Source organism: Ochotona curzoniae, unplaced genomic scaffold (assembly GCF_017591425.1).
Source record: "Ochotona curzoniae isolate NIBS_2020 unplaced genomic scaffold, NIBS_Ocur_1.0 contig_2210, whole genome shotgun sequence".
NCBI classification, from domain to species: Eukaryota; Metazoa; Chordata; class Mammalia; order Lagomorpha; family Ochotonidae; genus Ochotona; species Ochotona curzoniae.
The window spans coordinates 31,337,266-31,355,168 of record NW_024465369.1 but is presented as its reverse complement, the minus strand read 5'-3'; the positions used below and the strand labels follow the sequence as shown (position 1 = coordinate 31,355,168).

At 38.3% G+C, this 17,903-nt stretch overlaps 1 protein-coding gene across 1 annotated transcript in view; it reads right to left on the bottom strand.

Annotated features, from left to right (window-relative positions):
- Positions 1-639: 639 nt before the first annotated feature.
- PPIG (peptidylprolyl isomerase G) overlaps positions 640-17,903 on the bottom strand; it is a 44,350-nt gene continuing 27,086 nt past the window's right edge. The window contains exons 10-14 of the mRNA XM_040971685.1: positions 9,485-9,698; positions 6,623-6,790; positions 5,291-5,378; positions 2,162-2,298; positions 640-1,971 (exon numbers count right to left, since the gene is read on the bottom strand). Of these exons, the coding sequence (XP_040827619.1) occupies positions 855-1,971; positions 2,162-2,298; positions 5,291-5,378; positions 6,623-6,790; positions 9,485-9,698 (1,724 nt within the window). The 3' untranslated portion in view covers positions 640-854. The remainder of the gene's footprint in view (positions 1,972-2,161; positions 2,299-5,290; positions 5,379-6,622; positions 6,791-9,484; positions 9,699-17,903) is intronic.

Genomic DNA, 17,903 nt, shown 5'->3' with positions numbered 1-17,903 from the left:
CCCCCGACAAAAACCAAAAAACATCCTCACTCCCCACCCCACCACCCTAATCTTCCCATAACACGGTCCGCTCCCCCCAAGGTCCCATCGCCTACCGGCATACCCCACACATGTTATACACCCCGAGACATCCATTCCAGACCACGCTGTCCCCAAGTCCACCGATCCCCACCCACCCTGGTGCTCCCCACACCACCCCCCCCCCCCCCACCTCTTTGATTTTAAATGAGTTAAGTAAAACAAAACCAGACAGGAAAAGTATTCCTATGAAATGGACAAGGCTGAAACCATAAAGAATAAGGTATAAAGCGCCATAATATCTATTTAAAGCACAAATTACTGTTGAATCAAAAAAATATTTAAGATCTCAACAAAATCCTGTTCCTGTATAATTAAAAGAAATTGCTGCAACTCGCCATTATAAATGCAAACAGAAAAATCCATAGAAGATTTTTAATTGATAGGTTCTAAATTACTAATCATGAAAACTAAGAACTTCTGTTGACAACGTATTGCAATGATCATTAAGCCTGTTTCCAAGTAGATGATTAAAGAAATAGGAATGCTACTGGTTGGATGGTGCAACACAAAAATGCATACATAAAAGAGTTTAACACAGCACACAGTATTACTCCAAAGTGTTTTTCTCATTTCAAGTTTATTAAAACTTTAGCAGTACAAATTATCCAGGTACAGATTATCAAAAGATCAACTTAATGAAGTCCACATTAAAAAAAAAAGACAAACATAAACAACCCAAAAAACAATGAAAACAAAACATAAAGGAGATTCACCAGGAAGTCTGTAAAACTTAAAATTTGAGACAAAAAATGAAGTAAGTTTACAGAACTCACTCATCCACTTTTGTCTTCATCTGTTCCAGGGCTTGAGTCATGATCAAATTTTTTATTTTTATCATGTACATGATCATTTTCTTGACCCTTTGATTTTTGGTATTCTTTTTCTGCCGAGGAGCTGGTCTTGTCATCCTCCTTAGTTTTTGATGTAGAAGACTTTAATTCATTGTCCTGACTGCTTTGTTTCATTTTTGAGAACGGACTTTGATCTCTGTCAGCTTTTTTTTCCCTGTTATTTGAACTATTATGATCACGATTTTTTGAGTACATTCTTTTCTCACCCTCAAAATTCTCTTTTCTGTGTGAACTCTTACTCTCCTGGTTTCTGTATTTTTCTCTGTTCCTGTTTTGACTTTCTTCTCTCTCTGAACTCCGGGAGTCTCTCCTCCTCCTCCTCCTGTCTTTACTTCTAGATCTTCCAGGTGTAGTTCGTCTCTCACGGCTGCGTGACCTCCCTCTTCTCCTGTACTCCTGTTCTCTGTATCTATGGTACTCCTTGCTTCTGCTACGATCTCTGTCTCTGTCCCGGCTTCTGGATCGCACTCTTCTGCTCCTGTCCTTGCTTCTGCTCCGTTCTCTTGTTCTGCTATTGTAACTGTGTTTACTCTTAGTTATATCTCGTTCTCTACTCTTTGAGTGTGCACGTCTATCTTTTTCCTTATTTTTATTATGATCATGCTCATTACTTTTGGATTCTAATTGTTTAGACTTCTCTTTGCTTCTACTCCTTTCTGGGTCTTTTCCTTTAGAATCAGACTGCTTTTCTTTTTCTTTAACAATCTCATGATCTCTGTCTTTACTCCTTGATCTCACCTTCTTTTCCTCGTGTCTATTATGTTTTGACTCTCTTTCCTTACTCTTTGATTTCTCTTTGCTCTTACTCCTACTTTTAGATTTCGCCCTTTTCTTCACTTTATTTTTATTATACTTTTCATCTTTTTCTGAGTTTTTTCTGATGTCTCTCTCTTTGCTGTTAGATTTATGTTCTTTAGCTTTCTTTTCCTTTTCATTTTTTCTGTTTGGACTCTCAGACACATGCCTGTGATCAATTACTTTTCTCTCTTTGACTCTAATTGGGCTTCTTTGATTTTCTTTTATTTCATTCAACTCACTCCTAAAACATAAGGGAAAAATATTTTCAGAAATGTTGCTAGGTAAAAGAAAAATGTTATGTTTCAGCTAAAATAATAATCTATTTGTCTATAGGCACAGATATAATTAAAGTGGCAATTTAAAAAGCCACTATGCACACTGGAAAAAATATACTTATCACAATATTTAAAAGTAATATACTTAAATCTTACTTATCCCCTTTGATCCATCTTTCACCACTTGATACTCTCATTCTTTGAGCTCTCTGCATCTCTTGCCTCCAATGTGGAGGAGTCTCACTACGTCTGAAACGATCCCTGGATCTGGATCTGGAAGGAGTTCGATAACGCTTAAAAAAATAAAAAAGAGAAAAAAATTAATGTACAAAAATATTAAAGTCTATACTTCTAGACCCAAATAACTGATATTTCTATGTCCTTGAAAATTTTTCAATGTACAAATAGGAAATTAATAAAACATTTTAAGCAGTAATACTACAGACTCCAAATAAGAAACATTAACCATGGAAACTTTAGCCACTTATATTTTACCATGTAAGAGCCCTGTCTTATCCAAGTGTTGGCTAAATCATACATACAAGATATAAAACTCTTTAAAGTTGCCAATTTCTAATTAATACATGTTTGTGTTTTGAGTATGTGCGTTTGTCTGATGTTTCCCACATGAGAAAAACAGTAAATTTGCAGATGCTCATTTATTCAGCTAAAATTTACTCAGCCTTTGAGATGGCTAACCATATACTGCAGAACATTAGAGCCAAGAAATATCTGACTTTGCTTTCCTCAAACTGTATTCCATGTGGTAGGAGAACACATACATGGATAGATAATCACTGATATTAAACACAGGTACAGCTAAAAAAGAATGAATGTGTAAGAAGAGATTCTCACAGAATATAAAGCAAAGAGATCTGGTCTGGTACGGCAGTATGAATAGCTAAACCAAAAAAGGAGCCCACAAAAATGTTCATGAGTTACCCAGAGGGCAAGAAGATAAGGATGAATTAGCAAGGAGCAACATTGGTAAGGCAGAAGAAACAGAATGTTTCAGAAATTATTAGAGAACAGATTAACTGTAGCAAAAGTCAAGAATCGTCAAGGAACACAATGTTTGACAATACTAATGAAGCTGAACTAAGTTGAGATCTTGTAGGCTAGTTTAATGCTTTTGGATTTGTCTTAATATACATGTTAAAGGAAGGATATAACCAGATTTTCTTTTAAATTTACTTATTTGAAAGACAGCATTAGTAGAAAAGAAAGAGAGATCTTCCATCCACCGGTTCATTCCCAAATGGCTGCAACAGACAGAGCTGGGTGAGACCAAAGCCAGGAGGGAGGAACTTCCTCCAGTTCTTCCCCTGAATATATCTGCCACTGGGACTTGAACTGGCCCCCAAATGGGATGTTGGCATCAGAGGTGGTAACTTTACCCTATTCCACTATTCCACAATGCCAGCTCCTAGATTTTTATTTTCAAATGGTACCTTTTGGTTACTGCTTAAAAAAACAAAACAAAACAAAAAGACTAGAGGCCAGTGTTGTGGCATATTAGGTAAAGCCTGCCTGCCACATCCCATAAGGGAAGCAGTTCAAGATCTAATGCTGGTCCAGCTCCCTATTAGTGTGCCTTGGAAAGCAGCCAAGATGGCAAAAGTGCTTAAGCCCCAGCATCCACATGGAGAATCAGAAGAAACACCTGGTTCCTCACTGTGACCTGCTCAAGCCCCAGACAGATGCAGTCATTTGGGCAGTGAGCCAACAGATTAACAATCTGTCACTCTTCCTCTTTGTAACTTTTCCTTTTAAATCAATAACTCTTTTAAAAAGAAAAGGAAGAAAAAGGATTAGTTCAGTGATTCTCAAGCTGTGATCCTAGGAGGTCAACTACTTAAAAAATAATTACTTGTTTTTTGTACTTTTACCCTTTCATTAGCACACAGTGGAATTATTTGGAGACTACATGTTTTTGATGCGATTGCTCTCATAGCCATTAGAATATGTTCCTATATATGCCTGTGCTTTAAATACTCTTCACCTTTTTTTAAAAAAAGATTTATTCATTTTTATTGCAAAGTCAGCTATACAGAGAGTAGAGACAGGAAGATCTTACTCCTCATCTTAATCTCTAAAAGAATAAATACTGATAGATACAACCTAATAAAGCTCTTGTGGGTCTTCAATAATTTTTACCTTTGTGAAGAAGATCTTAGTTCAAACATCTGAGAATTAGCAAAACACAAGCTAGGAAGCCATTTATAGATTAGACAAAGTGAACAGAACTAATAAGGCAAGAATAAAGCTTAAAAGAAGCACATGAATTCAAAGTACTAAGAGATAAAATTGACAGGACTTGGGAATGAATGGGATATATGAAGTCTGAATTAAGGAGAATTAAAATGACTCTTAGGCTTTAGGCATAAGAACTGAACAGGTGGTAGGAGCTACTGAGAGAAAACGTGTCTCTGAAATAGGATTGGATGTGAAGACAAACTGTTTATGCTCAACTAATAGGCCAGGCTGAAGGTGTGCCAAGAACAGCACAAGGTACTGAACAGCCAGCCGTAACAGTAATCAGAATTGTCCAAGGAGCAAGTGTGAAGAGTTGGAACCCTTAAGTACTATAATATTTTCTTGGTCAGATTGGATACTATGAACTACAACTTTAAGCTTAAAGAAGAAAATGATGAAAGCAACAAGGAGAGAATGTTACAAACAGGCAGATTAACTATAACATTATGAAAGATACATTGGATTTTGTGATATGGAGCTGACCACAATGAAAACAGTATTTTTAAGTAAAATAATGAGGATAAGAAGATACTGAAATCCTTGCAGAATAAGAAGTGAAAGAGTAACTTAGGAAATACAATGAAGTCTCTAAAGTTCTGAAAACACAAGACAGTGGGCATAAAATTTAAACATCTTTTATACAATTCATATGTAAAATAAACCCATTTATATATTATGGTTCTCAACACATAAATGTTTTTATAAAGCAGAAGTGGGGAAACTTTGTTATGCTAAGTAAGGTCTGTTTAGATATTTGTAACATCATTCACGAGCCACACAAAATTATTAACAAGCCTGCTATAGGTTTATGGAATTCTGACTCCCAACTGTGGTTTTCTGGCAGGGCCAGCCCACATGATTTCTAGGTCTTACACATATTATGGGGGTCAGATATTCTTCACTCTTGCTGTAACAACAGCCTAATCTTAGGAACTTGTCCAGTAAAACAAAATCTATAATACTTTTCACTTACTTAAGGAAGATAAATTCAATATTGTTAGAATTTCTGGGAGGAAAAAAATCACCTACCCTTGGTCCTCTTCCTTTAATTTTTCTGCCAGACCTAGTAACTAAAAGTCGTCTCTGATACGAAGCAGGCTGGGAGTTAGGTAGGTTGCTAGAAGGAACCAAAAGAAAGTTAACACATATTGACTTTATAAAACTGAATCTGCAGAATACAGACTTACTGAATGTAAATAAATTCAAAATAAATAATATTAATCAGTAATTCTCAATCCAAAATGTTCAGTTGCTAGTAATTATCTGTCTTAAGTGTTGGAATACTTCTTCAGGTGCCAATGAGTAGCCGAAAGTGGGAGTCTTTTAATGTGTCAGGAGGAAGGTTGATCTTGCTGAAAAATGCCCATTATGACTTGGTAAAGGGACACTGTGGGTACTCATTTCCAAGATGAAGCTAACAGATAATGTCAAAGAAAATCACAGAAAAGTTCAGCAACGGATACATGCTATTCAGGAACAATTTTAAACTATCTTATTCCAAAGTGCTTTATTATCGTATAAAGAGTTGTTCATTGGTAACAGAACTAGAGAAATTAAGTAATGTGAATCACAGAGATAAACTTGTGTGAATTAGGAAATGTACATAATATAAAAGGGAAATGATCTTTTCAAACAGTGATATGAAGTAATAATTACTACATTCACAAAAGCTCACTCTAGTATAGTTGAAAAAGTTTCTCTATTTCCTCAGAAATATCTCTTCTGCTACCAGCAGAAAAATACAATCAACTTAGGGTGAAATTATGAAATTATGGCACAGTGTATTAAGCCATTGTTTACAACACTGCCATTCATACAGACTGACAATTCATAACTGAGAAAGACTGACTATTTTTTAAATTTTGTACATCATTACAACTATTTAAAAATAACCAACAGAAGTATTGATTACTATGGATTTTTCTACAAAAATTTTAAAGTAGTTGAACATATCAGTTTTAATTATCATACACTATAAATCTGGTAAGAAAAAGAAGATATCTTTCTATTTAAAAATTTTCAAAAGCTTAACGTTAATGTATATTGATAACATAGCCAAACCCTAAGTTCGTTTATTGGCTTCATAATACTTTGTTAATTATTTGAAGTGCCACCTAACATGTTATTCCCCATTTATACTGGCTACTATTTTATAAAGTAAATTTTACTCAGAATCTGCTGGTAATTTAAGTCTCTTTATCTTTCTAGTTTTATATATGGTTACCAAATGGGAGTTTTCCTAACAACATGCTAAAAAAATTTTACAAAAGCATGAAGTAAAACTAAGTGAAAATTCATGACAATGAGAAAAGCTCCTATCGTAAAACCATGTAGAGGATGCTATGAAACAAACATACATACCACTCTCTCTCTCTTTCTCTCTCTCTGTTCTTCCTTTCCTTGTCATCCACTTTAGGAGGACTTTTTCTCATTAGGAATCTGTTCTCTGGTATAGGAGGGATCTCTTCTGGACGAACGGTAGATTGAGGCTGTACTTCAAGATTCTCAGCCTCACTCTCACTAGATGCACTTAAGAGAAATACAGAAAACAAATTATATTTGGTTATTATGTACATACTCAAAATACAAATTTTTAGTTTTTATTTTATGTGATAATATATATTGCCCTCTCCTTCCTAAATATGTGAACACATGGACAAAATTTAATTCCATTCCTGAAAAACTGACCAATCAAATTTTCAAATAAAATATTTCTATTTATGTTATGATTTATTTGTTTATATGTACATATATTTAAAAGATTTATTTATTTATTAAGATTTATTTATTTTTATTGGAAAGTCAGAAATGCAGAGAGGAGGCGAGACAGAGAGGAAGATCTTCTGTCTGATGGTTAGCTCCCAAGTGACCACCAACAGCCGCTACTGCGCCAATCCAAAGCCAGGAGCCAGGAACCTCCTTCAGGTCTCACACAGGTACAGGGTCCCAAGGCTTTGGGCAATCGTTGACTACTTTCCTAGGCCACAAGCAGGGAGCTGGATGTGGAGCTGCCAGGATTAGAACCGGCACCCATATGGGATTCCGGGCACGTTCAGGGCGAGGACTTTAGCCGCTAGGCCGTGCTGCTGAGCCCGATCTATTTATTTTTATTGCAGTCAGATAAACGGAGAGGATGAGAGACAAAGAGGAATATCTTCCATCCAATGATTCACTCCTCAAGCGGTGGCAATGGCTGGAGCTGAGCCAGTCTGAAGCCTGCAGCCAGGAGCTCTTCCAGGTCTGCCATGAGGGCGCAGAATCCCAAAGCTTTGGGCCGTCCTCGACTGCTTTCGCAGACCACAGCAGGGAGCTGGATGGAAAGTGGAGCTGCCGGGATTAGAACTGGCGCCCATATGGGATCCTGGCGCATTCAAAGTGAGGACTTTAGCCACTACGCTATCACACTGGGCCAGTTTTTTTATATTTGAAAGAGATATTTACAAAAAGAAAAGGAAAGAGAACTTCATCCACCTGTAGCTTCCCTCATGTTTCCCATGAGGATGTAGGATTCTGCTTTCCCAGGCACATTTGCAAAGGGCTGGATTGAAAGAGAGTCAGGACTGGAATGGGTGCTCACATGGGATGTTGATGCCAAAGGCAGAGTCTTAACCTATTGAGCTACAGCACCAGCCATGGTTAAAATACATATTTTTCCATAATATGGCTCTAAAATATGAGACTTGGGTGTGGGCACTGTTTCACTGCAATATTAGTGTTCTCATATGAACACTGGTTTGTTTGTATTTTGGTTGCTCCACTTCCAATCTAATTCCCTACTAACAGTCACGTATTTGAAGATGAGCACAGTGTCTGGGCCCTTGCCACTACGTGGGAAGCCCAGATGAAGTTTATGGTTTCAGCATGGCCTAGTGATGGCCATTGTGGTCATCTAGGGAGTGAAGCAATGATCGGAGGATTTCTCTCTCTTGTCTCCTCCTCTCTTTCATACATAATTCTTTCAAACATATTTTTAAAACTAAATAAAATATGAGACTATACTCAACACTCTGGTAAATTTTAAAAATTAAAGAAAATAATTGCTTTTTTGGCAATTGGCAAATAAAACTAATTTTTAGTCTAGCCACAGATTATTTTGAGTAAAATGGAAGGGAAACTCAATAGTCAATTATCTGTTTTCTACTCTTATGCATTATATAAGAGATAAAGTCAAAGAGCCTGGTGTATTAAACAATGAAAACTGTTGGTTTCCTACATTCTCATTAACTCCAGAGGATACACAGCTAAAATTCATTGACTGAACACGAAACAATCCAAGCTTTTTCTTAAAAAATGGAAACCCACAAGGCCAGATGTGGTGCCACAGCAAGTTAATCCTCTGTGTATAAGAGCTGGCATCCCACATGGGTCTGGTTCATGTCCTAGATGCCCGGCTTCTGACCTAGCTCTCTGCTTACGGCCTGAGAAAGCAGTAAAAGATGGCCAAAGGTCTTGGGATCCTGTATACACATAGGAGATGGGGAAGAAGTTCCAGGCTCCCAGGGTCAGATAAGCTCAGCCGAGACCACTATGGCCATTTGGGGAATGAACCAGCACATAAAAGACCACTCTCTGTCTCTCCTTTTCTCTGCAAAAATCCGCCTTTCAAACAGAAATAAACTGCGAATGAAAGACTCTTACTCTGTCTCTCCTTCTCTCTCTGCAAAAATCAGCCTTTGATATAAATAATACAATAAATCTTTTTCAAAAATAGAAATCTATGTATCCAAATCTAATTTATAGATGATTGAATGTAATCTTGATTGATATAGTTCATGGTATAAAATATTACTACTTTAATTAACCAAAACATCAATAAATTATTGTATAAACAGAGGGGAATCACAACAGAAAGCCAAGTACTATGAAACTAAAGACCTTTTCTTGCTAGGGCCCGGCGTGGTGGCGCAAGTGGTTAAGGTCCTCGCCTAGCACACCCGGGATCCCATATGGGCGCCGGTTCTAGTCCTGGCAGCCCCGCTTCCCTTCCAGCTCCCTGCCTGTGGCCCGGGAAAGCAGTCGAGGACGGCCCAAAGCTTTGGGACCCTGCACCCGCGTGGGAGACCCAGAAGAGGCTCCTGGCTTCGGATCGGCATAGCATTGGCCGTTGCGCTCACTTGGGGAGTGAATCATTGGACGGAAGATCTTCCTCTCTGTCTCTCCTCTCTGTATATCCGCCTTTCCAATAACAAAATAATAAAAATAAATCTTTAAAAAAAAAAAGACCTTTTCTTGCTTTTCTTTCGCTTCTTCTTTTCCTTCTTATGTTTTCGGGAATTTTTCCGATGTTTCTTTTTCCTTTTCTTTGACTTCTCTTCAGAAGCACTTTCAGAATCAGAAGAATCAGAAGAGGACTGAGAATCACTGGAGCTATCGGAGTCACTGGATGACGAGGAGGAAGATGACGATGACTTACGCCTTTTCTTTTCTTCTTTCTTAGCTTTAATAAAAACAAAAAGGACATGGGTACCAGGAAACAAACTGTAACTGGAAATCAAATTTCTCGGCAGACTTTCACTGAGCCCAGAATTTAACCTTCATCTTATCCAGCTATTTGATCTGAGAAGTACAGAAATAGAATCATGGGTCAGGATGCTATATCAAGCCAATCAATGTTTTGAAAAGTATCACAATGTAATTCTAAAATGTTAAACTAAATTTTATGAAATGTTAATGAAGCAAAGCTAACAACTAAGACTCTCAAATTAAAATTTTCTTGCAGTGTCCTGCTTTTTCTCTTATCAAGAGCAACAGATAATTTTAATCTCAGAGTTTTCTTCTCATGATTAGAAAATTTAACTTTAGTTGAAGAGCAGATTCATAACTCACAATTCAAAGGAAGTCATGTGCCCATGATGTTTTGGCATCTCTATGAAAAGTCATTTTCCAACTTAAATTCTATTGTAAGGAAGTAAATGATTTTTAAACAGATCCAAAAGATCAAATGCTGTTAAGAACTAGGCAACTAGCAAACAAATGAAGCTTCTGAGATGTACTATACAGTAATCTGAGTATTCTAGTGGTGCTAACACTGCTACAGTGCAGAATTGAGTGAGGTATAAGAGCTGACTTGGCTTTTAATCAACCGAGTCTCCATCCTTCAACTGCTTACGTTCCTCAGGACCACAAACCTATCAGGAATGAGATGCCTGGCATCCTGTCTGTACATTGTATGCTGTTTTCTACGCTACATTTTTTTAAGGGTAAGTAAACTTAGTTTTCGATAAAACTCACTCTTTCTCTTGAATCCAACTGTGATTCTGAACCCCAAATCACTACTGCTGATAATATAAAGCAAAATATCTACCTTTAGACACATACTATATATACTGTACTAAAATAAAAATCTGAGAAGTATGTAGGTCTAAGGGGGATTGTGGAAAGCTGTGGAAAGCTTCTAAAGAAACCTGAAAGAGCAAATAAGTACATAAGCAATATGGGTAACTTTAAATGAAGATACAAGACTACATATATACAACCAAAATAAAAATAATCCAAATAAACACAAAAAAAACCTGCTAAAAATGCTTAGTTAAAAATATTTTACCCACGAATGAAAAGGTTATTCACCAGTTCCAATTTACATATACTGCAGTTGATTTATTCTGAAGGCAAGTCTGTCCCTCTCCATCACCAAATGTAGTTTAAAGTGACCATTAAAACATTTTACAATATTTTGAAGAAAACATTTTAGTGAAGCACAATATCACAACATGCAGATAACCAAAAAGATTCATAACTATCTGTATAGTAATACAACACACTTAAATGTCAGGCACTATCAAGTAGATTGTTTAGAAAATGGTGTTTGACAACAAAGAAAGATTGGTCATCATGGACTCACACATGCCCTACTAGGTAGAACACAAAGAACAAGTACTCCTCACCACGGTATGAGAGATTTTTCTGCATTCCCCCCCAAAGCTGTTATGCACCTCAATTGTTAAAATGTCATTGAAATAGTCGCAGGAGGTTGTTAAGAACTTATATGTAATTTTAACATATTGTTTACTCAACACTATATCAATTATTTCCATAGCGATATATATTGTTGCTGCTGGGGCTTTTAATTGATCAGGATCTTGCTCTCTTGGCCCTACCTTCAGACCAGGGAAGGTCTCCCCAAGAAGCAGATGAACTTATCTGGATAATAAAATGCTGGACTCTATGCTTGGTATATGCTTACAATGAAGGTGTCTCAACTGAACTTGAACTGTGGTCTCACAACAAGGTGGAGGAGTCCACTATGGGGGGAGGCTTGGGGGGAACCCCAGTACCTATGGAACTGTGTCTCATAATACAATGTAATCAATAATTTAAAAAAAGAAAATGGTGTTTGAGGGCCCAGCGTGATAGCGTAGCGGATAAAGTACTGTGCATCTGCCTTTCCAATAAAAACAAATAAATATTAAAAGAAAAAAAAGAGTAAATAGCCTCCAGCACAGTAGCCTAGCAGCTAAAGTCCTCACCTTGAATGTGCTGGGATTCCACATGTGATTCTAATCCCGGCAGTCCTACTTCCCATCCAGCTCCCTGCTGGTGGCCTGGGAAAGCAGCTGAGGATGGCTCAAAGCCTTGGGACCCTGCATTCACATGGAAGACCAGGAAGAGGCTCCGGACTCCTGGCTTCCCGTCGGTACAGCTCTGGCCTTTGTGGCCGCTTGAGAAATGACTCATCAGATAGAAGATCTTCCTCTCTGTCTCTCTTCATCTCTGTATATCTGACTTGGCAATAAAAATAAATAAATCTTATAATAGGCTCTAGGTTTTAAGCTATCTGGAACAACGCATTTGGAACTGAACAGACAAATGGAAGACCTTTGCAAATGAAACAAATTTCTTAAAAGGACAAGAAACTAATACAAATAGCAACAGTTGCACATCTGTTAAAGGGTGCGGGAATATGACAATAACTTGAGTCCTTTCCTTTGAGATGCAAATGGCATGTGCTGCCCAGGTGCTGCCAAGGTGGAATCTCGGCATGGTGGTGGTCTGTCAGTTCTTCCAATGGGTGGAAGGAGAGTTACAACCAAGTCTACCACAGATAAGCTACAATCAAAGCCTGGAAGATTCTCCAAGCTGCTAAAGAATAGAAACCACACATAAAAGTATTCTTGCTTGACTACAGACTTCTTTGCAGAACCTTACAGGTCAGGAGTGAATGGATTCATACTTCAAGGCACTGAAGGAAAAAAAAAACCAAACATGCGAACAAGGAATACTGCCCCCAGAAAGATTATTTTTGAGATAAAGGGAGATAAAGATATAGTCAGACAAGCAGAATGTATTAACATCAGATCTTCGAAAAAATACTAAGAGGGTCACCGAGGCTTAATGCATCAAGCCACTGCCTGTGTTGCTGGCAACCCATATCAGAAACCGGTTTGAGATCCTGCTGCTTTATTTCTGATTCAGCTTCCCTGCTAAAGTACCTGGCAACACACAATTCTGGCCCAATACTTAGGCCCCTGCCACCTGTGCTAAGACCCAGCTGAAGATCCTAGTTCCTGGCTTTGGCCAGGTGCAGGTAGGAGCTACTGTGGCCATTTGGGCAGTGAACAAGAGGATGCAAAAATCTCTGTCACTCTGCCTTTCAAATAAATATATCTCAAGATAATAATAAAGTTACCAAAAGAATTCTTCAAACTGAATGAAACAGATGCTACTATCAGAAGGCAGAAAATTCACTGGTTAATACTAACTATATAGACAAACTAAAATGTACTCTTATTTATTTACTTTTTAAAAAAAAAAAAAGACCTGTGAGGGCCGGTGTAGTGGCACAGTAAGCTAATTCTCTGCCTGTGGTACCACTTCCCATATGATTGCTGGTTCATGTCCCAGCTGTTCCTATTCTGATCTAGCTCCCTGTTAGTGGCCTGGAGAATGGCCCAAACCCCTTGGGACCCTGCACCAAACGAGAGCGCGACAGGGGGCTCATGGCTACAGATCAGCTCAGCTCTGGCCATTGCAGCTAAGGTGTGAACCAGTGAATGGAAAATTCCTCTCTCCTCTCTGCAAATCTGCCTTTCAATAGCTGCAACAGCTGGGGTTGGGTCAGGTGATTAAGAATCTCCCAGGGTGGACAGCAGAAACCAAGTATTTCAGACATCATTCACTGTTCTCCAGATGCATCAGCAGGGAGCTGAATCAGGAGTAAAGCAACTGGCATTGAGGCACAGCAAATTAGCTATAGGTGACACATAGGCATGGGTTCAAGACCCGGCAACTTCATTTCTGACTCAGTTCCCTGTTAATGAAACTGGGAAAACAGTTGGGCCTCTGCACCCACATGGCAGACACAGAAGCAGCTCTGGGCTACTGTGTTCTGAAAGGACCAGTGCCAATACTGTGGCAATTTGGGGAGTGAACCAGAGGATGGAAGACCTCCTTCATTCTCTGTATCTCCCTCCCTATCACTCTGTGTGTGTGTCTCTCCTTACCTCTCTATAACTCTGCCTTTTAAATAAATAAAAATCAAGCCTTTTTTTAAAAGGCTTATTTCAATTTGGGATGCAGGGGTTCCAAATGGCAACTTAATAGGAATAGAGAGCAACGACAGAGTTCTTTATTAGTATTTTGATTTCCTCAGTGCAGCCAATGCCATGCTGTTATTCCTAAAAACAATCAGTTACAGCCAAAAGATAGTTTCACAAAACAAAAATCTCTAATAGTCTTATGAAAAAAAATCAAATCAACACACCTTACCAGAGAAAATCACTTAACTATAAAAGAGAGTAAATATAATAAAATTAAAAACAAGAATCAAAATATAGGACCCAATACAGTAGCTTAGTCAGTGAAAAGCCCAGGTGAAATAATTTTGAGCTTGCAACTAGCATTTGGTGGCAAGAGGGACAGAATCAGAATTGAACAGGAGAATGCCCAGGAGGTATCTGCTAAAGAACTGTGTGTAAACCCTACAAATATCTGGTGTCGGAGGTAATCTGAATTGTTGAATGTAGAGCAAAAATGTTTGCCTTTCCATTATGTTGCCATTACTATATATCACTAGTTCAGGAAACAATAAAAATTCAAAATCTGAGAAACAGTTGTCACTGAATGAGTATTGCTTTTGTAAGAGCACAAAGCTGAGAAATTTTAACAGGAAGCATGGAAGTGGGAATTGTCTATGTAAGTCACCAGCTGTTTCCTGTAGTGTGCTATTCCTGCTGTACTGCCTGACACTCTGTTTCCTATCACCTACTTGCTGTCAAGTTGCCACAAGTCAGCTCTTGAGTTTCTATGTACTCAGTAATATAGCAATGTCCTCAACTCTTGAGCCACGGCCAAGATGAAGAGATTCTGACAACTGTAGCACACTCTGAGGAGAAAGCGTAGCCTGAGGTCATATCAACTTGTGGAAAACCAGGAAGTACTTAAGTCAAGATAGTGGTTTCATTTTCTAGTGGTACATGTTCTAGACTCCTCTCTGTCCTGTAATAGTCCTTTGCTGAACTGAACCTCTACATGGAATGCAGCTCTTACAAGCCTCTAGTATTCCAAGTCTGCATTTGCTGTAAAGTTCTTCCTGACACAAACAGTCGCCAAAAGCAGACTCTCAAATCTCACAAAAGCAAAGTAGAAAGGCCCAAGAAGAGTGTCCAGACTCACCAAGACCATCTACAGGTGGGCCCAGACAGTCAGATCTCTTCAGTAGTCTTTATGTTTTCTTTCAGGGAGTTAAAAAAGAAGAAAAAAATTTCTATATTTATTTCCTTTTAAACTGTGTATAATCTCTCAAACAAGGTTTTAAATATGATGTTAATGAGCACCACAGATGTTCTACAAAGTTTTAGACTGTTCTCAATTAAAAAATCTCCTGAAGAGCCCTTCAAACTTGTAAATACATGCTCTGCTTGAACAACAATACTGTCTAGATGCATGATAAAATCCATTGACTCATATTCTGAATGCACACCTCCAACTGTGGGGGTAATGGATGCCAAACAGTGTGATCTCAATTGTACACATCTTTTCTTTGTTCCAGCATGATCAAAGATAGAGCAAGCATTGGCAGTCAGGCTCAAAATAAACATGATCTTTCTAGTCACACCTCCAACAGCTGAAACTGGTAAGGGCAAGTTACAATAATTTCGAGTTATACAATAGGATGCTGCATAAACTTTCTGCACAATTTCTTGACTACAGTGGCATGAGCAAAATTATTTATGAGGGCCTTCAAAAAGTTTATGGAGAATGGAACTAAAAAAGTAACAGGAAGGATGTTAATAAGTTGACTTAGCAACTAAGAAGCCAGAAAGTATGCTGCATCTTAAATCAGATCGCTGAGGTTTAATACCAGTCTCCAACCACCGATATGTGCTAATGTAGCATGCTGAGCAGAAGTGATGGCTCAAGTGCCAGGGGCTCCTGTCATCCACGTGGGAGAGCTGCACCGGGTTCCGAACTCCTGAAATCAGGCTGACCCAGTCACAGCTGTTGCAGGCATTTGGTGAGTAAGCTTACTTGTTATCACTCAAAGACAGAAAAGGGCACTAGGAATCTTCTATGAGATTTCTAAAATTGCCTTTTTCTTATTTCTGAACAGAAAGATTTTAGACATTATACGTAAAGAGCTATACTAACTTATTGTTCTCATCTTTTAGGCAGACATAAACACTACACTTTCAGTACCAAAAGATTCTTTAAATATGTAAGTCTATAATACTGCTCGTTGTTTAAAATGCAAGCTTTTATTACCTCAATCTCTTTTTGAACATATAAACCACGTAACTTCCATAAGCAGAAAACAGGTACAAAAGACCTTAAAGACTACAAAATATAAGAAAAATAATCACTTGTTAAGTACAGAAGATAAAAAATTTATTCCAAGATATGGGAAAATTAGTACTTTAAACAAACACATTCTAATTGTACTAACATTCTAAAGATTTAAACATCAATAACATCTAATTTTCTTTTAAAAAATGTGAATAACTATATTTGAAAAGCATGCCTCAGAGTCTCACCAACACCTTTATTAAATATTCGAGAAGAAATAAGCATATTAACATCTGTTATTTGAAAATAATGACAGCAGAAGTTAGACAAGCAGTCCCATTAACAGTTGCACCAAACCTTAATGGTTTAACGTGTATTTTGTGTTTTTTTAGATTTATTTATTTACTGGAAAGTCAGAAATACAGGGAGGAGGAAAGACTGAAAGGAAAATTTTCTGTCTGATGATTCATTCCCCAAGTGATCACAACGGCCAGTGCTACTTGGGGCCAATCCAAAGCCAGGAACCAGGAGCTCTCCCGAAGGGTCTCCCATGCAGGTGCAGGGTCCCAAAGCTTTGGGCCCTCCTCAACTGCTTTCCCAGGCCACAAGCAGGGAGCTGGATGGGAAGTGGAGCTGCCAGAATTAGAACAGATGCCCATATGGGATCCCGGTGCATTCAAAGTGAGGACTTCAACCACTACGCTATCACGCCGGGCCCGCATTATGCCTTCTTTATATTCATTTCTGCTACCTAAACTTTTCTTTTAGAAGTACCCGCACAGTAACTTAGTTGCTAAAGTCCTGGCCTTCTATGTGCCGGAATCCCAGATGGGTGCCAGTATATGTCCCAGCTGTTCCACTTCCCATCCAGATCCTTGCCTGTGGCCTGGGAAAGCAGTTGAGGATGGCCCAAAGCCTTGGGACCCTGCACCCGCGTGGGAGACCTGGAAAAAGCTCCTGGTTCCTGGCTTCATATCAGCTCAGCTCAGTCCACTGTGGCTATCTAGGGAGTGAATCAGTGGATGGAAGATCTTTTTCTTTGGCTCTCTCTGTAAATCTGACTTTCCAATAAAAACAAATTTTATTTTGAAAAGTACATGCATAAATACTATAGAGCAAACTAAGATTCTTCAAAGATGAGAACAGCTCGCTCTACTTGGAGTAATTCTGTAAGGAAGATTACAGACATTTTAAACTTCAATGAGTCATTAACCTGTAACAGCAAAAGCTCTAGATCCCAAACTTATGTTTAACACGTATTTGTTGAATATGGTAGAAAACAAAATCTTTTGCCAATCGTGACCTGTAAGCTGGGGAGACAGTATCACAGATATTTCAAGAATCAAAAGAGTAGGCCCTGGCACAATAGAATAGTGGTTAAAGTTCTCGTCTTGCACGCCCAGGATCCCATATGGGCGCCGGTTCTAATCCCGGCAGCTCCACTTCCCATCCAGCTCCCTGGAGAAAGAAGTTCCTGGCTCCTGGTTTCGGACTGGCTCAGCTCCAGCCGTTATGGCTGCTTGGGGAATTCATCATTGGACGGAAGATCTTCCTCTCTGTCTCTCCTCCTCTCTGTATATCTGACTTTACAATAAAAATAAATTTAAAAAAAAGAATCAAAAGAATCACATTTGCTAACCACAACTATTGATATTTCTATTCTCCAGGCCAGTAAAATTAGAGCAGTTTAATTTTTTACATTTATAGAGATTTGAAGGTAATCTTAACTCCATTACTTCTGTCAGATTCCATTTTTGTATTATATGACAGCATTTTCTTAAATTTTAAGAAACAACACACCTAAGACTTATAGCAAAGTTCTTAGCATTTCAGACAGTAGGAAAAATCAATCATCCTAGCTTTGACTGGTCTAAGTAAAAGAAGTTTCTTAATAGTAAAGGAGGCTGGGAACTAATGAGGT